Raw genomic sequence first — 24,643 nt, forward strand, 5'->3', positions numbered from 1 at the left:
GTTTAAAGCTTCTTCCTGTGGACAAATGTAACCCAGCTGTAAGCTAAAGCTATTCTTCTCTCAGCGGGTTAGGAACAGCGTTTGGATTCTGTTTTTATGTGAGATTATTGAAATGATGAGTTTGTTGTGAGGGATTAAGTTAAATATCCGTGCTGGCAGCTGACTGCGCTTAGTTAACAAGTGGCATATTTAGGGTAAGTTAACGTTAGCATAGCAACAAAAAGGCATCCAACTACATTAAGTTACGACTAAACCATGGCTTTTCTGTTTAATATATGGTGTTATTTTATATATTAGCTCCACCAAGTTCTCCATTACCTCTCTATAAAAACGTTGCAAGTGCATGAACACATTTTGTGTTTTCTACCGTGCTCATTTCTACTTAAGTCGACGTTAGCTCGCTGAGCTAGCCACCTAGCTGCTAACGTCGTCAAGGTAACAACCATGAACATCCTCCCAAAGAAGAGCTGGCACGTGCGCAACAAGGACAACGTCGCGCGAGTGCGGAGGGACGAGGCCCAAGCGGCAGAAGAAGAGCGCGAGGCCAAGCGTCGCGTGGAGCGAGCCGAGCAGGAGGTGATGTGATGTTTACTGTCGGTGAGGAAGAGGAGGGAGGAGTAGCATCAACACTAGGAGATGACATAATGTTGGCTAATGAGATCAGTTTCCAGCTTAGAAAGCTGTCATCTGAGGTCTGAGTCAAAGACGCATCATGTCAAATATCACTGTAAACTCATTCAGTGACACTGAATTAAAAGGGTTGTATTTATAAAGACACAACCTGTGTGAGCTTCTGAGTCAGTGTTGGGTGATATAGGTATGATCAATCCCTGGGGCTGGACAATATAGACTTCTTCCTAGTATTCTAACAACATTTCACAATATTGTCTTAGTCACAAATCTCAGTAAACAGCCTAAGGAGTCTTACTCTGTCCAACGTGTGTTATGTTTTGGCTTTCCTCATTTCTTCTGGTAGAGCAAACTCAACGGTGCGTGTCCTCCTTGGCCACTTTATTGTGTGTCCCTGCATCACTGAAAAATTGGAGTATATGTCATCATATTTTAAATATAGTAGGAGTAGTCTATATGGTATGTCAATATGAGGACTGACATCTGTTTTGTCCTATATGGTATGTAATATTGCCCACCCTTGTGTGGTATTTCATTTTATTTTTAATAAAGCCCATTAATTTTCTCATCAACGTGTCACTAAAATGGTTCCATGTCAAAAGTAAGTTGCTGATAACTAAAAGAACTAATGTTAATATTTCATATGAGCCACAGTTTAACAAGTCACACTGTGTATTGACAGCTGTGTGTTTACATTTGTCCAGTAGTGTCATACTAATATTACTTTACATACTCACAGTTGCTGTGGCATTTGTACAGTTTTTCTTTAAATCCCAATTAACAGTGAAAGCATCTACAAATATTAACAGGTGTTCCTCTCCACAGGCACGTACAGAGTATCTAAGAAGAAAAGCCCGAGCTGCTCTGCAGTCAGCGGGAGAAGGAAGAGATGATGATGAGCAGAGCGGAGGCAGTGGAGCTCTAGAGCATCTCAATCTTTTTCCTTTGGAGGAGTCCTCAGAGAAGAAGGGGAATGAGGAATATCTCAAAGAAAAGAAAGAGGAAAAGGTGATGGTATTTTCTAATATGCAAAACTACAGCCTGATTGTCAGACAGCCAGCACATGGAAAATAATTCATTACAGTAATAATATTAATAATAAAATAGTACAAATGGTCTAACACAGATTGATATAATGTTTAACAATTTGTGTGATACGTTTTGAGTAATCATTGAATAACCTTGTGATCTACTGGAGCTAAGCCAAGATGTTGGCCTATCAGTTATTTAATATAACTGGAAGTGCTCAGTCTGTTGTTGTGGTCAGAAAATATATTCTGGATGCAGCACAGACACAATATGCATACAAGCAGTGTAAACAGTTGAGTGTGATGGTGGAAGAATGCTAATGCAGACAGAGTTAGATAAATACAACCATGGGAGACAAATAAACATGTTGTGTCAGGACAAAGTGGTAAAATCAGTCAAGGGGATCCAGAACATGTCAAAATGAAGGTGATTTATTTTTGCTTTTCCCACCTCTGTCTGCATTAAGTAAACTTGAATTAATCAGGCACAAATATTTTTTCCCAGGAGAAGCAAGAACGAGCCATTGGCTTACTGGTGTCTCTTGGACCTCAACCAGGGTCTGAGGTCACCCCATGGTACCTGAAAACTAGCAAAGAAAAAGAGGAAATAAAAGAAAAGGAAAGGAGAAAGGGAATAAGTGAAGAGGAAAGAGAGAAGAAGGATCGTAGATTGAAGGACAGTTTGGATCCTTTGAAAGATATGAAGAAAGCTCTAGCTGTAAAGGACAGAAAGGAACACAAGAGCAAGAAAAGTGAAAAACGAGACAAAGGGGAAAAGAGGAGTAGTGGAGAGAGGTAAGAATTTTTTTTCTTGTCCAAGTAAAAATACATTTTTTATATAAACAAAAACATCTAAATACCGAAGTAAAACATAAATAATAAACATTTCACCTCAAAAGATAATGTACAAAACCAAATTTCAGAAAGTTGTGACTTTTCTTAAAATGCAAAAAAAAAAAAAAAAAAAACTCTGTGATTTGTCCTTTATTTATTTATCTGACAAAAGTGCAAAGAAAATAATTGTACTTTGTAAATACACTGCCCATCCAAAAAAGTCACCTCCTGGATATAACTAAGCACTAAGAACCTCCGACTGGATAATTACTGCATGGATGATTAGGTTTCAGCTGGCAACAAGTTATTTAACTCTAACTGATGCAGTGAGTAGCTTCTCATTTCTTAAACAACCATGTCTGAGGACACATCCTGTGGTTGTGAAAAAGATGTTAATCTGTTTTACAAGGGTCAAATTATTGACATGTATCAAGCAAAGAAAACATCCAAGGAGATTGATGAAACTACTAAAAGTGGGTTAAGAACTGTCCAATGGAAGAACGTCATGTGGTCTGAGTCCAGATTTATCCTGTTCCAGAGTGATGGGTGCATTAGGGTAAGAAGAGAGGAGGGTGAAGTGATACACCCATCGTTTATAGTGTTTATTGTACAAGTCTGTGGGGGAAGTGCTATGATCTGGGGTTGCTGAAGAATGAGAATGAGATCAGCTGACTACCTGAATATACTGAATGACCAGGTTATTCCATCAATGGATTTTTTCTTCCCTGGTGGCACAGGTATATTCCAGGATGACAATGCTAGAATTTATCTGTCTCAAATTGTGAAAGAGCAGTTCAGGGGGCATGACGCATCATTTTCACACATGGATTGGCCACCACAGAGTCCAGACATTTACTCCACTGAGACCCCATTGACAATCTTCGGGATGGGTGCTGGAGAAGACTTTGTGCGGTGGTCCAACGCTCCCATCATCAATACAATATTTAATAATAATAATAATTGATAATATGATAGATACAACCATAAAGAGATTTTTAAACATGTCCGTTCTGTTCTTTCCAGCTCCATAGAAAGGCTGCGTGCTGAGCGTTTACAGAGAGAGGCTGAAGAAAAGCGGAGAACCCAGGCCCTGCTCGACCAGCGGAAAGGCAAGGGGAACAAGGAGTCGGAGAGGGAGATAAATGAGAGGGAACGTCCATACAACAGTGCCTATTTTCCAGAACTTGCTAGAAAGCGTCAAAGGCGGGATCGAGACAGCTGGAGAGATGAAATATTAAAATCCTGAACTGTTAGTATCGGTTGTTTGAAGACCGTGATCTGTGACATGTGGTTAGTGGATGAATGTTTCCAAACGACACAGATTTAAAAGCCCAGAGGAAACAAGGTAACATGGAAAGATGTCGTACAGACTCATTACTTATGTATGGTTATCATGACAAAGCAGCTTCTATTCACTGATCATACATTTGTATTTATTTTCATGCGCAAAATTCAGATTCTTGCAGCAAGGTCAGAGGTCAGGTTCAGCTGCTGCTACCCCTGTTCCTGCAGTGTTTCAATCGTGAACACGTCATCAGGACAGATGGTTGCCATCAAGGGGTTTGACTCCAGGCTTCCAGCAAAGACAGCAAACAACTGTTAGCATGGTTTATTTCACTGCCAACATAAAAAGCTTCCTTTCCTCAAAAACCAAAAGATGTGAAGATGAAAATCACCTTTTGCTGTTGGTAAAATAAATATGTCATCTACCTGTGAGGAAAATTCTATACTATTGCCTGTAATTTGGTAGACACAAGTTTGACAGAATAATCTTTACATTGATCATTGTTTGATATTTGCAGCCATAGATTCAACAGTGCATGTAAAAGTTGTTGGAATAGATAACATTGTTTAAAATGTATTTAGACCCTCTGTTGGCCATGTCCAGCCTTAGTAAATTAATAAATTCAGTGTGACATGATTTGCAATACACAGATTTTTTACGTTTTCAAAGAGAACATTTTGACATCACAGATAAAAAGCACAAATATAAATAAAATTAGAAATGTCGCCTTCAGTGTCCTGCTACTGATGAGGCACGTTCACTGTGACACCGTCTTGTTTTACTGAGACACTTGAACAGAAATGAATTAATATTATTAGAAACATCTGCTTTTCCTGCACTTCTGCACAGCACATTGAGTTATACAAATATCAGCTACCAACACATGTTCATTTATTTCACAAATACATAGTTTTACATGGATTAGTAGATTATTTGTATTGTTTTTCTCCTGTTTCTCCAGAAATAATTTCCTGCACTTCATTTATAAACTGAACATTTTTAACCTTATGAAGAAGAATTTATTGCAGCTTTAACTCAGTGTACCTAATACATCGGCAGCAGATTGAATTACTAGTAAAGTGTTTACATCAGTATTATATTTATTGGTGGTAGTCACAAAACAGTTTTTGAAATAGTGCACATCTCATTAAATATACCCACAGAAATTTGAATTGTTTACCTATAAATTAAAGGTGTGGTCAATTAACGTGCACATTTCCTATTTGTATTTTATTTATTCTAATTTAATAGGATGCCGTAATATTAATATATACAATAGGAAAATCACACGACAAAGTCCTCATGAATACTTTAAGGGATTAAACATTCAATATGAGATCAATATAAACCCACTGCTGAGACCCACACAGACCATTAGCTCCCTGTGGGAATATTATCACACAGATTTTTTTTTTTATTTATTTTGTGGTTAGCGTTATGATGATGAAGCTGGACCATGACAATGCGCACCGTGTGTGTCTGACGTAGGCTGGCGGAGGAGAGAAACACAGACAACACTGAGGGATAAGGGGAGAAAAAAATAATAAGATATCAGTGGAAATAGCGGACGGTTGTTTTCAGAGGTGCCCTCACAGACGGAGGCAGTGATGGACTGAGGATGCACAATAGAGCGTCTCTCACACCGTGTTTAATTGCGGATTAGAGCGGGGGGAGAAGACGAGGGAGGAGGGGGGAGAGCACAACAAGGAAGGCAGGGAGACGCTCTTTATTATTAGGAGAAAAGCGGAGGGGGGAGACGGAGACAGCGTGTGCCCGGAGACGGTACAGACCGTGGCGGGGGGACCTTAGCGAGGAGGACAGCGATACCGACAGTCGGCAGCGTCGCTCGGATGGTGTTGTTGTTGCTCCGGACGCGGCGACGATGCGGCCACACTGCTGGGTGATGGTAGCGCTGGCGGGGATCATGTCGTACTTCAGCCCGGAGAGAGCCCTCGGAGCCCCGCAGAGGGAAGGTGAGCGCACTCGGAGGAGAAGAGGAGGTGGGGGGGGGGGGGTGGGGGGTGCAAACCTGTCAGTGATGCTGGAGAAAGGAGAAGAGAGGAGGGGGTTAGTCAGTTATGAAAAGGCCTCTCTACACTGGAGTGATACTGTAGGCTATTATCAGCCAATATGACTGAGACATAATGCGAAGGATCATTGCAGTAGGTGGCTGACTTAATCAAAACAGGAGCGAGGCTGATTGGGTGATGGGGCTGGGTACCATGTTTCCATGCAGTGAGGAAAATATAAGAGGGATGTTTCGATCTCGGGCCTCACATCGATGGCATTTAAAAAGCACATCTACTGCATGAATAGCAGGCTAAAATCGTCGGTCAGCTCGAAGTATTTCAGCTATAAATAGCCCCCGACTGGCACTGGAGATTATTTAACCTATTAGCCACAGCTGGCATCTTTATTTTTCTCAATCTGAATATGCCATCTTCCCCCCCCCCCCCCACCCCCCAGATCTGGCAGAGTGTTGTGTTTGTGTAATGTGTGCAGTCATTGTATGGTGGTGTATTGTTTTGATAAGAGCTGTTGGCACCGGGGCTGGTAGAGAAGGCCCTGTGTTAGGTTCCTATTTATATGCAGTGTCTGTCTGGATATCTGTCTAGGGAAAGATGAAAGAAATGGACTGCACAGGAATTGGGCATCATGATTGGAGCGACTTAGGTATGTTTAGGTGAATGATAGGTTCATTTAGATGTCATGTCCAGCCCCTGTTTTGTAGGTGCTGCGCTCAACAATTAGCTGTTATTGTCTTTTGTCTTGGTCTCAGACTCATTAAGGTCTCAGTGTCTATAATTTAATGCAACTCAGTGACCACTCTTTAAAACCTCCTACAAGCCTACACTTCGGTACAAAGGTGACTTTATATTCTGAGCACATGTTTGTACCTTTGCTCAGGCAGCCTGTGTGAAACAAGTGAAGCCCAGTCTGTCTGTGTGGCAACTTTTTGTTACAAGACAACAAGAGACAGATATGTTAAAAGCATTCATTGAAGACAAACACACAACCACATCTATATACGTCTTATATTGTAGTGAAATGTTGCTGTTTTTTGTTTTTTTTTTTACTATTTTTTTCAGGCTGGTAAATTATTAAATATAATTTGAAATTCATGTATGCGGTGTTTACAATATCATGACCTTGTGAACAAATGAAGCCTATTTTTGGATTTGTATGAGGGACACAGGGCATGACGCTCAGATACTTTCGTACTGCACAGACTTCATCATGTTATGTTTACCACATAAAGCCATGAGATCATTATTGTTATTATCCCTAAGTGATTTTCTATTGTTGTGTTTTAGTATTTAAAGTGTGTGTAGAGTTACAATATGTGAAATTACCATAAAAGCAGTTGCTGATGTAATTCTCACAGCCTAAAATATCAGTTTTAAGCCTTAAGGTTTAGGTTTCATGTGTAAGTCATTTATGTTTAGCATGTGTTGGACGCCCTCTGACTGTCTCAAGGTGTCATGGTTCAGCCCTTCTGTCATGTGTGTTAAATGATAAAGTGTGTGACAGGTTTTGGCTTTACATTCAGGCTATAAATGAATCCTGTAGATAAAACGTGAAGGGTAATTTAACCACCCTGCCCTGCCCCTTTTCTTTTCTACAGATGGTTCACTTCCCAAAATCGACTACATTGAGGTACAAATATCAAATGTCCCAATCCTTCCCTCTTTCACCTGAGTAGTAAACCTTCCTGATTTGAGTAATTCTTTTCCAATCCCTTCCTGATTAGTGCTCCTTTCTTACCTAAATGACAACTCCAGCCAACCCCTCCCCTGCTTCTTAACTGTGTTTCCTGAGTGGAATGTTATTTCTGAAATTTTCCCCCATTCCCCGTGCTTTTTTCAAACTCCACTCCAATTTCCAGTCTATTTTCTTTTACTGATTCCAACAATGTTTTTGATCTTGAACGTAATTTCTGTTCCTGCTTTTTTCCCCCCAAATCCCTGATGCAAGCTGTCCATTGGGGTTCTCCACTGTGTCCCAAACCTGCTGCTAAGAAAACACTCCAATGGTTTCCCTCTAAACAAACACCTATGTAACAAGATTTTACACCTTTCTGATTCAGTGAAGTCTCTTTATTCCTTCTCACCTCACCTCAAATCTACCACTGTCTCCCAGAAACAAACCCTAATATGTTGAAATTCTGCATTAAATGATTTCCTTTTTGTATTTCTCTCAGTTTCTCAGACCAGGGCTGCATCCCTCTCTCCTCCACCCTACGTTGTCATCCTCATCTCCTGCTCGGGACTCGTCTCTTTTGTTCTGCTGCTCCTCACCTGCCTGTGCTGTAAGAGAGGAGGAGTGGGATTCAATGTAAGTCTTCAACATGTAAGAGATTTATTCACCTCTTTCTGCTCTTTGCTTGTTTTGTCACACCTTTTGTGCATGCCTGTATTGTTTTTATATGAGCTTGACTTGATCAGTTGCTGGAGGATTAGGTATGGAAATAGAAACTGGAGTCAATAATTCCAGCTTAATGAAGTAGAAATGGTCAATAGTCGTCTCTCAGTCTAATCTTGACTAAGCCTCCGTCTTTTGACCTGTCTGTGCCGTTGTTTCGCTGCAGACAGTAGTTCAGAGCAGCTGCTTTCTCATTGTCTGACTTGTTGCAACATTTAATCATATTATTAAGTGAAGAGTAGTGTGTATGTTTTTATTTTTATTTATACCTGTATTGTAATAAGTCTGTGTTGTTGTTGCTGAACCAGGAGTTTGACAATGCAGATGGGGAGGAGTGCTCTGGAGGCTCCAGTCCTATCCAGGAGGACAGCCTGTCATCATGTCCCTCCCTCCCTGAGGTCTACACCTTACCAGTCAGAGACAGGCCGAGCTGCCCCGCCCTGCAGGATGGAGCAGGTAACAACCTGAAGCAGCTCTGCAGCTCTCTGGCTGAAGCTATGTTTTAAAGGGTTGAAGCTCAAATTAGAGCTGGTCCTGTCCTGCTGTAAACTCCCTCTGGGTCTGTTGCCTGAATCACTGATGTGTATCCATTAAAGGTCTCAAACTGGGACCCCACTCCCCCATCTCAACTTCAGTGAAGCGGAAACTATGGTCTGAGAATATTCTGCTTCATTGCTTTGTTAGAGCAGGCTGTGCTGGACATTTAGACAGCGACAGAGTATGATATTTGTCTTGAGATGGTATCAGCTAGAGCTACAACATTTAGTGAATTACAGAATTAGTCAATTGACAGAAAATTAATTCAGGAAAACAACATGTTTCTGACATTTAATAGACATGTAAAATAATTAACTGATAACATCAATCATTAGTTACAATATCAGCACACTTTTGTAAACATATAGTTGATTTTAATCTCAGGACTGGTGTTACTGTGTATATATCAATATTTGTTGTTGGTGTCATAGTATACATACACAATACTGTATGTTTACCAACTTGTATTTCAGTGTTTCAGTGCAGTGCTTTTCCTGAACCCTGATTTTTCTCAATTATTTGTGTTTTTAAAGTACATTTCTGCTCCTCTTGTAACAAATCAGATCATAATTGAACATGCCATTATAGAAATAATAGAACATCACACGCTGGCGTCAATGTGACCCTGATCTTTATTTCTCTTTTTCTTTGCAGATTCAAAGTCTCATTGCTTCAAAAGGCACACGTTAAACTACCTTCAGGAGATAGGAAACGGCTGGTTTGGAAAGGTAAGACAATCACCTCTCACTTCCAGATATCATGCTCTTTGTGTTTACGTGTAACATGTGAACAATGAGAGGATAGGAGATTTGCTTTTTTTGCATTTCTGCTCTGACATATTTAAAATTTGCTTCTGACCTCATCACAAGTACTCTCTCTAGTTGTTTTACTCCTTCTCCTGGGCACTCTTCCATTTGATTGTTCATCGATCTCTCCTAGGTGATCCTGGCTGAAGTGCTGTGTGATTGCAGCTCCTCTCAGGCTGTAGTGAAGGAGCTGCGTATCAGTGCCAGCCCCCTGGAGCAGAGGAAGTTCTTGGCTGAATCTGAGCCATACAGGTGGGAGAAATTTGGGCAGCCATGTTGGGGCTTTAAGTGAGACTATTTAACTTTTGCTCATCAGCAACCACTCTACACAGAAGTGACAATTATGGAATTCAGTTAGTGAGTCGACGTAGCAAACATTAGCCACATAGGTAACCCTGACAGTTCCCATATTTAGCATTTATTAGCAATATAAAAGGATTTCATAAATGGCTGATAAAATACTAACATGTAGTTGTATACAAATGCAAGTGTTTACATATTTCACATATGTCACACATATACAACTGTATCTTCTGGTGTTGCAGCAAATAATCAAACCTAATACACAAAAGCTGTGATTTCATAAAATAAATCTTTCCAAAACCAATACTATTCATCAATAAACAGTTTTATACATGTGTCCAACTACATAATCATGTAGTCAATTCAGTCAAGCCATTTGTAAAAATCCCATAGTAAACTAAATAGAGAAAATTAGCATGCTACAAATTAAAAGGTGCAAACAATCGTGTTTGAATTACATAAGATCTGTTTGTTGTCTGGACATGAGACTAACTACATAAAAGATTTTGTTCGTGTTTTGATGCTCCTGTAGGTACATAGTAAATAACCTCTTCTTGACAATCAGTACTGAACCAGCCTATGTAGTGGATTTCATACACACACACACACACACACACACACAGGAAGCATCCAAGGACAGGTCTTTCTGTTCTTTTGCTCTGTTCCTATCTCTGGGCAAAACCCTCAACAACCAGCACCATCCCTGCACAAATAGACACCCACACACAGTCGTGTCTTTCTATAGATGTCAGGACACACACTGAAATAGTGCTTTTCCTAGTCTCTTACTTTAATCACATCCATCACAGTTAAATGCCTAATTTAATCTAGTTCTACCATTAACGGTAAAAACCAAGTCTTAACCTTCAAACAGCCCTTTGACGTTATGAGGTCCAGCCAAAATGTCTTCAGTGCGACAAATACACTTATTCACAAACACAAACATATGTATCCAGATGAAGGTACAAACATTCCTCTTGTCCAGTCATCATCTCACGTCTCGTGCCCTGATGTATGTCTGTAGCAAACAGTACACTAGTATGTTTTATCTCCTTTTTTTGATGTTCATTTACACTTAATTTGGTTTTGCTTTGCTGCAGTGTCTCACACAAGAGCTTCTTCTTTTGCTCTATCACTCTCTCTGCTTTTGTCTGTGTGATGCTGCCAACTCAGTCTATCTGTCTGTTCATCTACCTCTGGTTTCTCTTGTCTTCCATTAGGAGCCTAAAACATCCCAACATCCTTCAGTGTTTAGGACAGTGCAGTGAGAGCATCCCGTTCCTCCTGGTCATGGAGTTCTGTCAACTGGTAAGAAATCAGACATTTTAAAATAGGACAAAGTAAAAGTGAACATAAAAAAACAATATATGCGCCTTATAAAAGTTTTGACTTAAATCTGCAACCTTATTTGATTAGAAAAAAACATAAGGGTTAAACTAAACAATGTTTCAGCTGTGTCATTTTGCAGTTTTGTTTTTGCATGTTGTGAACATATGATTTGCCATCAGAACACTCAAGCTGTGATACTGCAACCTTCTTAACTTTGTTTTTAAATGATGCTTTAGGTGCATCACACTACGTATTTTTATTATTTTTGTAATTATTCTATATGATTGTTTGTGAGAATATTTCTCTATATGCCCTCTGCTTGTAATGTTTTTATTGTTAGTAGCTCTGCATATTATTTGCTACAGAAATGACAAATTATTAGGACTATATAGGTCTCACTGTCACTAAAATCTCTTTTGCATCTTCACAATCGGTCTGTTTTCTTTCTCTGAGTTGGCTTAATCACTGACTGATTAAGAAAACCACATGAGTAGACTCTCAGGCCAAACAAAGACACAAGCTGATCAATTGCAGCAACAAAGCAACAGAAGCCAAACAACACTGGAGTCCTCATAGACTTCCATTACCCTCTGTGATAAAGTCTCCTATTGTCCTTTGCTTGCAGATATTTTTCATCCTTTTATATAGTCCTCATATTATTTCCTTGCCCTTCCTGAAGCACAAATAAGTAATACAAAGGCTGCAAGCTCATTATCAATTCCCCTGCTGCTTTTGAGGCTCTGTGATGGAAAACACGTAAAAAGGGATGTATTTATGCAGAAGTCTCAAATATCCTTTTTGCCTATACGGTATTTGTGCAGGTGTGCAGCCTCTGTTTTGGAAGAAGGGCATGTGCACGTACTGCCAAACTGTCATTAATTAATCTCCTGCTCAAGGCCACACAGATTTCAGTTCTTGCATTATTGCTGCAATGTACAACCAGGGTGACCTGAAAAGGTATCTCCGAGCCCAGCGCAAGTCTGATGGGATGACTCCAGACCTGCCAACCCGGGATTTGTTGACTCTCCAGAGAATGGCCTTTGAGATCACGTCAGGCCTGCTGCATCTCCATGAAAACAACTACATCCACAGGTTGGTCATGAATTCAGCTTTATTAATTATCATCATTACAAGAATGAGGTTGTACGTCTGTTGATGTGGCTGACTTTAAGAGGTTGTGTCATCTTCTCTGCAGTGATCTGGCTTTAAGAAACTGCCTGTTGACCTCAGACCTCACTGTTAGGATAGGTGACTATGGCCTTTCTCACAACCATTATAAGGTACATGGATGTATGCTTGTGATTTTTTATTAACCATAAACTGTTTTGTCATTATATTTATGTCTGTAATAAACTATTATTACATTTAGTACAGAATACAAATGATTCATACTTGGACGTTTTTGTGCAGGAGGACTATTATCTAACTCCAGACAAGCTATGGATTCCTCTACGCTGGATCGCTCCTGAGCTCTTGGAGGAGTACAGAGGATCTCTCATTGTTACTGACCAAACCAAGACCAGCAACGTGTGGTGAGTTTTAAAACTGTCACAGAAGAAATATCGGCATGAATGTTATTTTAATTTCCACTGGTATCATCACATCATTATTATTACTATTCTTATTAAACCAGCCTCAGACCGCTTATCTAAGATAAGTTAAAGACCAGCAATGCTTAGGCTGATTGTAGATATCTTGGTGTAGAGCATTCATTTCTTAAAGCCGGTGATCTTAACTAATTTCAACGATGAAGTGCCCTGTAAACTGGAAGTACTGAAACTGTCGGTGTACAGTGTGAAATAAGTCTGATAGTCCATCGGTTTTTCAGCAGACTTGGTGCTAAAGGCTTGTCCAGTGATACCAGAGCGAGTGATGAACAAAACACAGCCCAACCTGGACTAAACCCTCAAGCTATGATATTACAAACTTAATTTTATTGTGTTTAATTGGAAGAACAAACATTTAAACATTATGGGAACAAACCACTGGAGTTGAGCAAGAGGACTGTTTGCTCTCACAGAAGGAATGATGGATTAAAATTTAAGATTTATTCTTTTTTCAAACATGTTTTTGTTCAGATTATATAACGACACAGCTCTAATAACAGAATATCTTGTCTTTCTTTATGCTTATTATGTTTCTTTGTCTTGTCTGCTTGGAAGTCAGAGCTCTGTATAAAGGTCTCTCACTGTCTCATCTTCTTTTCTCCCAGGTCTTTGGGGGTGGTGATATGGGAGCTGTTTGAGTTTGGCTCTCAGCCCCACAGACACCTGAGTGATGAAGAGGTGCTGACCTTCGTCATTAGAGAGAGACAGATCACACTGGCCCAGCCCAGACTCAAACTCTCCCATGCAGACTACTGGTGGGTACTTATACAAAGAACATTCTGCAGAAATTATGATTTTCTTAAGGGAAAATCATGATGTCCTGATTGTGTCTCTCTAAATTTACATTTGTTTTTGTTTCTCCAGGTACGAAATCATGCAGTCCTGCTGGCTACCTCCGTCTCAACGTCCTTCTGTAGCTGAGATATTCCTTCTCCTCTCCTCCCTCTTGGCCGCTGAGCGAGGAATGGCGAGGGGGAGTGTCAGGGAAGAAGATGAAGAGGACGAGGAGTATGAGCATGGCAGAGGGGAGAGTGAGGAGTCATTTGAAAGACGCTGGGACTTACTTCGCCCACCTGCCTTTCAGACTGCAGCAAATGAACGGCAAAGAGAGAGAGAGTACGCCAGAAAAGACAGAGATAACTCCTACCCCCTGCTGGACCCCGTGGGGAACTGTATCACCCCATCCTCGTCTGAACTGGATGACATCTTGACAGTCACTGAAACTAGTAAAGGCTTGAACTTTGAGTATTTCTGGGAGAAGGCTCATGCCAGACGAGGATATAAACCTCTTCCTCCTCCTCAGCCAATCCCAACTGTGAATAATAACCACAGACAGTCTTTGGACACTCCCACTGTGGTCCCAGTTATTAGCGCCCGCAGTCCCTCCCTTGCCAGTGAGTACTACATCAGATTAGAGGAGCACACTCCACAGGATAAGTCGCCAACTTTTAAAGGAAAGACACAGTCCTCTTTCCATTCAGACTCGATTTGCCCTGGGGACATGGAGCTGGTGGAGATTCGTAGTGGGATGCTTGGAAAAGAGCGGGTCCCTTATTGTTCCTCTGACAAGTGTGGAAAGAGCCTCCAGACTGTCAGATCCAGTGAGGTTCAGCTCCAGGTGCCCAACACAGGTGTGGCAGAGTTCAGAGACACTTCGAGCAGAGTGACTGACTTCTCGGTGGTCGATTTAGGCGATGATGATGACGAGGAGAAGAAAAAGAGCGGTGAGCCAGATAGAAAATCCTTCACAAGTTCTCAAGCCCCGGTCCTTCCTCCTAAGCCTCGCTCTATGTCCATGTCATCAGCCAACCAACTACACTCGCGCCCCCTTCCTGCCCCTCCGCTCGGATATAGAGGATTGCCTCACTACACCATCAGTGGAAAAATCGAGACAGACCCACATCACATGAGCAGCTGCCCACCCTCTACCTTTGATCATCTGGGGCTCCATCGCTCTAGACAGACTCTACCCCCATCCCCGTCCCTCTCGCCTTCCCTTCCCCCATCGAGCCATCCAATTTACCCTCAACCTCCTCAAATGTGTCCTCCACCTCTTCCTCCACACTCCAAACCACAAAGAAGCTGTCCCAGCTACAACACAGCTGACACTTATTCGAGATACAGTAGGCCGCAGACGCAAAGATCCCATAGAGACCCACTATCCTGTGACTTGTCTAACAGAGAGGGTGGTACTAGACATGCAGCATCATTGCACAACTCCAAGGAGACTTCTCATCCACGTGCAAAAATCTTTGACTCCCCTGTTCGCAGAGAAAACCCTTTACGTCCTATTTATCGCAATTTACCCCGCTCTCAGCCCACAAACCCGCAGATTGACAGGCAGTCATCATCCAGTCCCACCTACTCAGATGAGGACGATTCTCCCTTCATGTCCCCTGAGAGGCCCAGCAGTGGGATTACTATCACTCACTCCAGCCTATCTGAAGATGCAGACCCAGTTACTGTAGAGCTCTTCTCCAGGGGAATGAAAAGGACTCAGTCACGCCTTGACACCATCCTGCCTGCCATATGGAAGGAAGATGCTGAACTTCAGGCAGAACATGTGGCTGCAGCCAAAAAATCCCCCATGCATCTGTTTCTGACAGAGATATCAACTGTAACAGAGTCTAGTGAGTCCAAGTCAGAGACCTCATGGGAGGGACAGAAAGAGGAGAAAAGCGATGGAGAGAGATGGGGGAACATCGTGCTGCCAAACAGAGGAATGCGCCGCTCCCAGTCACTGATTACAGAGCTGGGTTCAACCGGACAGTCATGGGGACCAGAGAAACATATCAATAGGACAGGAGCTGAAGAGGACAATTCCGACACTAAAGAATCATGCCCAAAGGATCTTTTTCTCACAGAGATCGACACAGGAAGGATAGACACAAATGTGGAGGGAGGATCAGAAAGTGACCCAGTAAAATACCTCTATCCTGCTGGGTCTAGATTGCGACCCTACGTTTGTGCTCCAGGCCTTCCATCATACACTGAGGCTGAGGAGGCTTACTCAAAGGGAATGCGGAGATCTCGGTCCCTCCTCTCTGAGATCACCATCGGAAAGCAGGATTCTGATCTACAGCAGGTTGAGAAGGACTCACGGAGAACTGAAATGACCAGGGAAGAGTTCCTGAAGGAGATACAGTCAGCAGAGACCTTTCTGACTGAAATCATATCAAGACAAAATGTTGCAGCAACCCAGAAAGAAGCAGAGTCAGCTTACTCCCCAACTCCACTATCACCTGAATATGAGTCCATTTGCATTGACCCGAACTCTGCTCAGACCATCAGATTTCAGTCAGAGAGCTCCATACGAGCATCCAATAAAGGAAAAGATGATGCACAAACTGAGGCCATCTATGCCCAAGTGACCAAGCGTGCTAAAAAGAGTGAGATAAAGGTTTCAGTGAGACCTGAGATCCCAGTTCTTCACATAGGACCAAACGCACAAGCTTTTACACTGGACAACCAAGGAAAAAATGCTGACCACTGCCAATCTGGAGAGTTTGTGTTTTCAGAAATAATGCCTAAAAATGGTTTATTACACAACAAAACACTTGCATGTCAGAAAGAAGAGGAGGAGTGTGCAGATGGTCCTGCCTTACCTGCTAGAGTGGAGGCAACAGCTCTCTCAGATGTATCTCCCATTGAATTCACTGAGAGTGTTAAAGAGTCTAACACTGTGATACAACGTGAAAACACATCGCCCTGTACAAATGAAACAGATTCTCAAAAGGCTGCTGTTATTGGGAATGGTGAGATAGCGATAGAAGACCTACAGCCCATTAGTCCAGAGAGTCAGGATCAAACATGTGGGAAGAGTGAGACCAGGTCATATGATCCTGAGAAAGAAAATAACCACACTGACTCTGAAATCATAACAGCACCTGATTTTTTTAACTCTAAAAATGTTGATCCCCAAAATGATGGTAAAGGTTTTGCAGAGGTGAAACACAGTCAAGCTGCTGATAAAACAGCCACTCCTGCCGCCACTCCAACCACTCCGGACTGGGACCCGTCCTCTGACATCTCACTCGTCACACCAACCGACTCAGTCCTGTCACCGATGACTTCCAGCTCAGCCGACTGCCTTACACCTAGCGACTCATGGGCGGGGGGAGGAGGAGGACTGGGAAGCAGTGGCTGGCGGGCTCTGGGAAATGAAACACCGCATCGAGACTCTGCCTATTTCTCAGACAGTGACTGGGAAGGAGATGGGATGAACAGGAGGAACAGTGATGGGCTAATTGCCTCCAGCAGGCCAAGCAGCAGTCGAGGAGTGGAAAGGGGAATATTGACAGGGATCGAGGAAAGAACTGAAGAGGAGGGAGAGATAGGAGAAAAGAGCCCTTTAAGAAATAGTATTCAGATGTTAGAAAAGAAAGGTGACACTGAAGAAGAGACACTTGTTATATCATATCAAAATGCTCCTGAAAATGACAAACATATTCCATACAAAGAGCTGGAGTCAACACAGAGAGATGATTCTGGCATTTTCCACAATGAAATCAAAAAGTCCCCACTGCTGTGCGATGATCCGCAGGCCAAAGACTGCATTGACTTAATTGATAAGTTGTTCTCACAATTAGATGAGGAGCCACTGAAAGGGTTCCCACACAGCGGTGGGTATCCAATAGACAACCACTACACAGATGGCATCATCTCTCAGATAACAGATTGCAAATACAAGGACTCTGCAGAGAACAACTTAATTCTTCATTCCAAGAACCTCGCCGAGACAGATATTTTGATCGAGACTGTATCTGGCAGTCAGTCAAAGGATTGTATGTTCCGACCAAGTGTTACAGAAACAGATATCGATCTCTCTGCACTGAATTCCCTCGAATGTGTAAATGACACTGTGGAAACCCAAGTGGATGACAGTGAGTGCAGATTATCTAAATTGTATGGCATTCAATCTAGTGATGCCACACTTACAGATGAAGCGCCATCGGTAGTCGAGCCAAGTGATGACAGGAAGTCTGTCGCTGATAAAGTGATTGGACAGATGTGTCCTTCTTGGGAAGAGGTTGGTGTTGAACAACCTGGGAGGCATGAAAAGAGTCCTGGTCTTGATCGCAACGAGCTGGGCCTGAGAAACCTTCGCTGTGAGGACTGCAGCGAGGACAAGGCAGTCACAACGGAGACAGAGAAACAGCTGGCCGCTGCAGAGCTGAGTAATGCCATGAAGGAAAAATCGCCTCTGAGAGGAGCAGCAAGAGGAATAAACTCTGCTAACAATTTGGATAAAGACTCCTGCGAGGGACTGGATGTGAAGACCAAAGAGTTGTGGAGTGCTCTGGAGGAGGATGAAGAAAAACAAGGATCTGGTGTGGTTAGAGGAGAGTTTGACTGCCATCGTTTTTCACAATCAAGAAACTTGTGCTTATGGCCTGATGAAAATGACCAGTGGGCTTCTCCAGAGAAGAGATGCCAAGATGTGGACCTAAGATCAGAATTCTTCTCTGGCTACAATAATAAGGCATGGGAGGTGAGGGAGCGTCTTGTAGTGGGTCAAGAGTTTTGGGAAACTGAAGAAAATGATGAACTTGCAGGAAGTGAACCCCACCCTGCTGTTCTGGAGGGCTGTGAAGAAACCTGGAACGATGAAACTCAAGGACTTAGTGGTAATCTCAGTGTGAAGGAAAAATGGGACTCTAGAGATGGTGATAGCGACCAGGCAGCACAAGTAATAGACATACAGCAGGAGGAAAACATTGAGAATCTGGGAGAAATTTACAGTTTTAAGCAAGAAAACGAAATCTCAGGCATTAAAATAGAGAATATAGAAACCCCAAAGCAAGAATCCTTGGAGCAAGGGGAGAGGCAGATTTCATCGTGCACAGAGACAGTCAGGGACAGGGTACTTCAGCTAAGCTCCACAGAGACAGAAGAGAATCAAAATTTTAACAGATGGCCTCAGGATCACCTCTGCAAGATCCATAAGGAGGAGCAGACATCAGCTGAACATGCTGGCACAGAAGCAGGCTCTGATTTTGAGAACTTTAGTCCCACTCTAGAGAATAAAAGCCCAAATAAATCTATTTGCATCATCGAAGCTCCTCTTGAGAACTTTTCAGACCTGGAAAATGTTGAGTCAGGCATAGATTCAGGGGCTGAAATGAAACCATGGCTTTCTAGGCAATACATAGAAGAAAGCATAAGTATTATGAACGAGGAGGAGAATTACAGAGACACGCCTGTTCAATCAAATCCATGTTGCCCCCGTGAACTTGATGTACAGGAGGATATAGATGAGTCATATGCACAGGTGCAGGACAATTTTAGCTCAGTAGATTTTCCAAGTCCCCCACCAAGCATAGACCTTGATGTGCAAGATGATAAACTGGAGAGTTTAGATGACTCTTTTCCAAGTCCGCCACCATCTGTTATAGAGGCAGAGGAGTTTATTAGTCACATTAATCTAGACGACTTTAATGCTAGCACTGAGACAGAACCGTATATATCCCCAACTCATGACACAGATGTTTTAGAGCCACTTCTGCAAGAATTGCTGCCTGCTACAACTCACAATAAAGGGATCTCAGCTAATCTGAGCATACCCACTGTACATATAACACTGCATGATGACAGTGACCTCACCTCCAACATAGAGAGTCAAGATGAACATGATAATCTGTCACAGAAAACATCACCTGACCCCCCATCCTCACCCCAAGTTCCCCTCAATAACCTCCCAGAATTACTGATTTCTGAGTGGAAAGATTTGGATGAGGAGCCCCTGGAGGATTTTGAAAAACTGGAACAGCTGTGCTGCATATCTGGAGATGAGGAGGACACTCTAGGAGACCTTTTCTTGGGGAACCTGGAGCTCCTGGAGTCTTTGAAGAAAACACCTGATCAAAAAGGCAGCAATGCTGACAATAGCGGTACAGGTGAGGTGACATGCGGCACCTCTACTATAGAAGGGAACAAGATGGATTTGAAGGATCATAGGATCTCTGAAAACTCTGGTAAGTTGGCAGAATCTGCACAAACCATGATCGTGGATTCCCAAGACAGAATGTCACCTCGTGAGGAGAGGAATGACAAGCTGAGATCAACTTGCCAAACATCTGACGTCAAAGACCAGGGATCTCTATCGAAGATGACAACGAAGAATGGCCTCATGATGCAGGTGGGCGAGATTTCTTGTATTTTTTACTCCTTACAGCACCTTTATGGGTTTATTCCCCCCTCTTTATTGCATTGTTTTGTTCCATCAGGTGTGTGAGGAGAGGCTGCAGTTCTCACTCAGTGAAAATGTGAAAACAAATGTGCTTTGGGGGACGACTATTAAAGACACTGTTGTGCTCCGGCCCTGGGGGGAACAAATCACCGAGAGCAGCGAAGAAGTGAAAGTCACACTGAAAGAACAAGAAGAGAATGAAAGGTATAAAGAAGTCTTAACTCAGAAGTCTGATGTTCAGTAAAATATAGAATTTATTTTTTATTTTTAGTTTTGTTTTTAAATAAACAACGATACATTTAAGTGCTGAAAAGTGAAGTGCTGTTTTTTGTATGCACAAGATCAATATTTCTGTGCACAAAAAACGTTCTCTAGAGACATTGGGTGCTCCATATTTAGTCAAGGAGACAGTTTTAATTTAAAATTGCTGTGATTTTGAGATATTTGTGTTTTGTGTTGTGTCATTTTTTAAATTTCCGTCACCACAACAAATAATATTCCATCACGCGCTTGTGACTCCAGGACGGCAGAAGAAATTGAACACATATATATCAATCCTTTGATTGAGTTTATTTGATTCATGTTTTTAATATGTGTTTGATTATTGCCTACAATATTTTCTTGCTACATGTAATCAAGTGATTTGTGTGTGTACAGCGAAGAGGAGCAGAAAAGTGTATTCAGCATTCAGCCCCATATTGAGTCTGATGAAACTAAAGTTGAGCCGCTCACTGTGATCGAACAGTCTGAGGTCATAACACCTCAGCCTATTGCAAACCAGGCAATGAAAGGTACAGTTGCGTTGCTAGTTTTGGTTTATGAAAACTTGGTTTGGTTCACAAATACTAATTTATATTAGTTGGGCAAAAGTATTCTTCATATTTAACATTTCTTCCCTTTTGACTTTCACAGCAAAACTAGCTCGTCTGTCTCTCGCCCTCCCTCCTCTTGCTCTGACTCTTCCCCTCACTCCCACCGGTAAAGGTGGATTTGGAGACGGTGCCATTGGAAATCGTATCGGAAGGCGGAGAGCTCTGTCATCAGGAAGCGACCCTGACGATGAGGAGGAGGATGAGCAGGAAGACGAAAGCTCCCGAAGGGTGATTGTCGTTACAGAAACCGATGTGGACAAACGGATCGGACTGAGGAGTCTCCTGAAATCACCCAAAGAACCAATGGACAGAGAGAGGGACAGAGGACGAAATGTGTCCTTTTTTGATGATGTCACCATTTATCTTTTTGATCAGGTATTTTTTGGATGTCTGTTGTAGAATTAACAGATCATGTGAGATATTACAAAATTAGGCATAACTGTTCTGTTTCACTGCAACAGGAAACTCCCACCAATGAGTTGAGCACTTCAGCACCCACTAGTCCAGCTGCAGTATCTGTCAAAAGCACCAAGCTGGATTTGCATGGTAAGTTCATAAACACCTCACAGAGGTGAGATGCAGAATGAGGTTAAGATATTGTCAACCAGGCTAACAGCATAGCTCTATATTATGTACAGACAATGTATATTTGTGGTCCCCAGAGGATGATGCTACTAATGTAAATGATCTCCTACCTTCTCCAGTGTCACAGCCTGCATGCTAAAGTTCTCCTTTATCTTTTGAAATATGCTAGTTTCTGTACATTTAATATAACTCAGTTCCCACCATGAGCTGCAGAATGACGTAATAAAATGTGTGTCTCTAAATCATGCGCTCCCATTAAAATGGAAAACCCTGGTTCAACCATCTCCTCTACAAATATGAAGCCAGGATTAATCTTCCATAATTATCCCCCTCGACACTGTGACATGTGGAACTGAGCGAGGACATAAATCCTGTGCTCAACAATGCAAGGCTAAGCTGTGTTTTCCAACACATTTTCGTGTGCTCTCTTGACTTCCGCTCTCCGTCTTGTACACTCATCACCACAGAATAATAAAGGTTTTAGGCTGAGAAGTTCCTTTGGGCTCCACATATACAGAAATCTAGAAATACCAAAATTAGATACTGTCATGATCTTTTGTGTGCTTAAGAGTTAAGACTTCAAGGTCTGTTTTCCCTTTGAAACATTCCTATTTTTAACTGAACACTGTCTTGCATTTCCTCAGCTTGGTCATATTAATAGATGGTGATTATTAGTTTATTTTCTGCCCTGTATTTGGTTTAGCACTAATGTCTTATTGTTTATTTGTTGTCATAGATAAACATAGTAGGTCTAGGTGTGGAGCCCCCAGACTTAAAGAGACAGAAAATGATATGATATGATATATGATAGCTGCATTTGGTCATTTCTTGTCTCTTCCAGTGGAATTCTGCAGGTGAATCAAAAGTCTCAGGTGCTACTAAAGATTTGTTTTATGTAGCACAGAGAGATCATTCTTGCTCTACACCTTTAGCTTTTTAAATTTAAAAGTCTGTAGTGCTTAGTACTGACTCAAATGTGGATTCAGTGTTGAGTCTTTTATGGCTTTAGAGCCATACAAGACTGCACTAGTTCTCTACAAATTAACATGTATTTGATATATAAAACTGTTCCCCTTTAATCGTGACTTCAAACAGCAACTGTTGCCCCCGACTGTGCCTACTGGTTTCATTCAGTGTCCTATCAATGGTCCCAGTGCTGATACTTTTAAAATTAGCATGTCTATGAATTCATAGTAATAAAATTTATATTAATGAATAATGAATACACTGAGATAACAAGATAGAAACACTTATACACATATTGCAGACAATGCAAAAAAAATTAAAAACACAATAAAAGAAGAGTATTCAAGAGATACAGTAGTTTTAAGTGGTTTTACCTGGCAGTGTATGACTTAAAAACTGAGACCTCCCAAGATTTGTGATGATTTGTTTCTGACCACCACACCCACACTATGGAGAGAGGTGAATGTTTTTCTTGTACTGGAGGAAATCAACCTCAGGACAGAAATAGAGACAGAAAGTAAAACAGCAGCACATTAAACAGTGTGTCATGAAAATCTAGAGATGTTTTATCCCTGCTGCCACCAGACTCCAAAGCACAGACACTTCACTACCTATGTCACTTACTTTGTACAATTAATATTATTAGGTATGGTTCGGTATGGTATGATGGTATAATCTGGACTGGTTTCGCCTCACCTTGTCCAGTAAACTGTATGTTTGCACTTTGTTTGACTTTGTTTTTCTTTTCATCAGGGCCAAACATCAAAAGCAAAGAAGTAAAAAAGAAAGAGGATTTATCAATCAAACCAAGGTCACCTGTGGGAGCTAATCCAGTGACATCGTCGCGCTTCACTGTCAGCCCCGCTGATGACCCCCACTTGGTGTGATGATACCCTTCTGGGACTGGACAGTGAATTAACTCCAACAACCAGCCATTCCCCCAGAGGTTATTTTTTTATTGAAAAGGCAACTGAAAGAATGAGACTCCGAGTCTAAGAGCTGGTTACATTCCAGGTTTTACGAGGACTTTGTAAGACAGGGGCTGCTCTGCTCCTGCCACTGTTTACAGAGTTTATTCATAGCCGCTGGCTACAGAAGTCTTTGGATAAGGCAGCATATGCTATGAGAAGAGGAGCCTGGAGCTTTGTAAAATCTGAAACAGATTTGACAGCTATGCAGTGGGAGTCTTGCTGTGTACCAGCTTACCTTCTCTTTTTCTGCTTCATTCTGTTATATTATTCCCCCAGCGTCTGGGGAATGCACTTCCTTTAGTTATTCATCTGTCTCTGTAAAGGCTTGGATCCCAGTCTTCTGTTTATTAAAGACGTTTTTCATTGCAGTCAGTCAGTTGTTCTCGTAGGCAGCAGAAATTGCTTGACTCCTATATTTGAGAATACGCATTTACATTTGTACAAATATCATAATACAAGTGTATACAATATCATTTTAGACCTGTTTACTTTTAGATGTATTCTTAGACTGCACGGAAAATGAAACAAGCTGTGTTTCTTTATACTTTTAGGTCTAAAAAGGTCTTTTTCTTAAGTTATTTATTATACTTATTTATTATCCTGTTTCATTTATTTTTTATGTAATGCCAGCTCCCATGCAAAAGTTTATTTATTTTTATTATTTATGAATTTATCTTATTTATAATATGTTTATTTATTTGCTTTTGTGCAATTAACATATATAAGCTTAGCTATAATTTGTTTGGGACAGAATGCATTTAGGTTATATGTTCGCTAAGATCTTCAGATAAATCAAAATATTTTCCCAAACGTATTAATTGCTAAAAAATATTTTGTATAATTTTAATTGTTAATCTATGCCATCTGTATGGAACTATGACCTGTAATGTTTAGTTATTTTCCAATGTTTATGAATTTTTAGCCGTCTTGTCATTCTTTTACTTTATTTAATGACAGTTAATGTAGCTTAGCATGAAAAAAAATCAAAGCTTTTCACCAGTAAATAACTCCATTGGTTTGTGTATCTGTTAATTTATTCCATTTTCTACTAAAGACAGTCTATCATGCAGTCAAGGTCCAACTAGTCTATTTGTTTAGTCTGTTTAAATGTTGGTTTAAAATCTGTATTGTTTAAATAATGGCTTTCAAGGGATAATGTATAAACAAGGGGAAATAAAAACTACAAAATGTGAACCTCTTATTGAACTGTTTCGTAACAATAAATCGCATTGTTTTCTATTTGTATAACTCTCTATATTTATAACTAAGGTTATCTGCA

General features: G+C 41.3%; 2 protein-coding genes across 5 annotated transcripts; both read left to right on the forward strand.

The window, feature by feature from the left end:
• The first annotated feature begins 6 nt into the window (after positions 1 to 6).
• Positions 7 to 4,502, forward strand: leng1 (leukocyte receptor cluster (LRC) member 1). 3 transcript variants are annotated; one of them, XR_003299614.1, is made up of 6 exons: positions 7 to 194; positions 388 to 576; positions 1,456 to 1,638; positions 2,164 to 2,453; positions 3,516 to 3,837; positions 3,949 to 4,502. XR_003299614.1 is itself a non-coding variant. In XM_026371878.1 (5 exons), the coding sequence occupies exons 2-5, from the start codon at positions 445 to 447 to the stop codon at positions 3,736 to 3,738; spliced, it is 828 nt and encodes a 275-aa protein (XP_026227663.1). In that variant the 5' UTR covers positions 7 to 194; positions 388 to 444; the 3' UTR covers positions 3,739 to 4,502. The 3 variants fall into 3 exon arrangements, 2 of the variants coding, with proteins under 2 accessions (XP_026227663.1, XP_026227664.1); XM_026371878.1 differs by having other exon boundaries at positions 3,516 to 4,502; XM_026371879.1 differs by having other exon boundaries at positions 12 to 38; positions 3,516 to 4,502.
• A 1,005-nt stretch (positions 4,503 to 5,507) lies between these two features.
• On the forward strand, positions 5,508 to 24,539 carry si:dkey-40m6.8. 2 transcript variants are annotated; one of them, XM_026371842.1, is made up of 16 exons: positions 5,508 to 5,750; positions 7,979 to 8,127; positions 8,508 to 8,655; positions 9,391 to 9,464; positions 9,676 to 9,794; positions 11,066 to 11,153; positions 12,118 to 12,266; positions 12,370 to 12,454; positions 12,585 to 12,706; positions 13,387 to 13,536; positions 13,646 to 19,919; positions 20,008 to 20,174; positions 20,628 to 20,761; positions 20,883 to 21,217; positions 21,304 to 21,388; positions 23,147 to 24,539. In XM_026371842.1, exons 1-16 carry the CDS (start codon positions 5,660 to 5,662, stop codon positions 23,278 to 23,280), a joined length of 8,304 nt encoding a protein of 2,767 aa, XP_026227627.1. In that variant the 5' UTR covers positions 5,508 to 5,659; the 3' UTR covers positions 23,281 to 24,539. The 2 variants fall into 2 exon arrangements, with proteins under 2 accessions (XP_026227627.1, XP_026227628.1); XM_026371843.1 differs by having other exon boundaries at positions 7,979 to 8,112.
• The last annotated feature ends 104 nt before the right edge of the window (positions 24,540 to 24,643 follow it).

This window comes from Anabas testudineus, chromosome 16 (genome assembly GCF_900324465.2).
Source record: "Anabas testudineus chromosome 16, fAnaTes1.2, whole genome shotgun sequence".
In the NCBI taxonomy this organism is placed as follows: domain Eukaryota; kingdom Metazoa; phylum Chordata; class Actinopteri; order Anabantiformes; family Anabantidae; genus Anabas; species Anabas testudineus.

Bases quoted from the DNA above. Each gene is read 5' to 3' on its own strand.
- leng1 (XM_026371878.1), top strand. From the start codon at position 445: ATGAACATCCTCCCAAAGAAGAGCTGGCACGTGCGCAACAAGGACAAC. The intron at 577-1,455 runs GTGATGTGATGT...TCCTCTCCACAG, and splicing joins TGGAGCGAGCCGAGCAGGAG to GCACGTACAGAGTATCTAAG. The intron at 2,454-3,515 runs GTAAGAATTTTT...TGTTCTTTCCAG, and splicing joins AAGAGGAGTAGTGGAGAGAG to CTCCATAGAAAGGCTGCGTG.
- si:dkey-40m6.8 (XM_026371842.1), top strand. From the start codon at position 5,660: ATGCGGCCACACTGCTGGGTGATGGTAGCGCTGGCGGGGATCATGTCG. The intron at 9,465-9,675 runs GTAAGACAATCA...GATCTCTCCTAG, and splicing joins GAAACGGCTGGTTTGGAAAG to GTGATCCTGGCTGAAGTGCT. The intron at 20,175-20,627 runs GTATAAAGAAGT...GTGTGTGTACAG, and splicing joins GAACAAGAAGAGAATGAAAG to CGAAGAGGAGCAGAAAAGTG.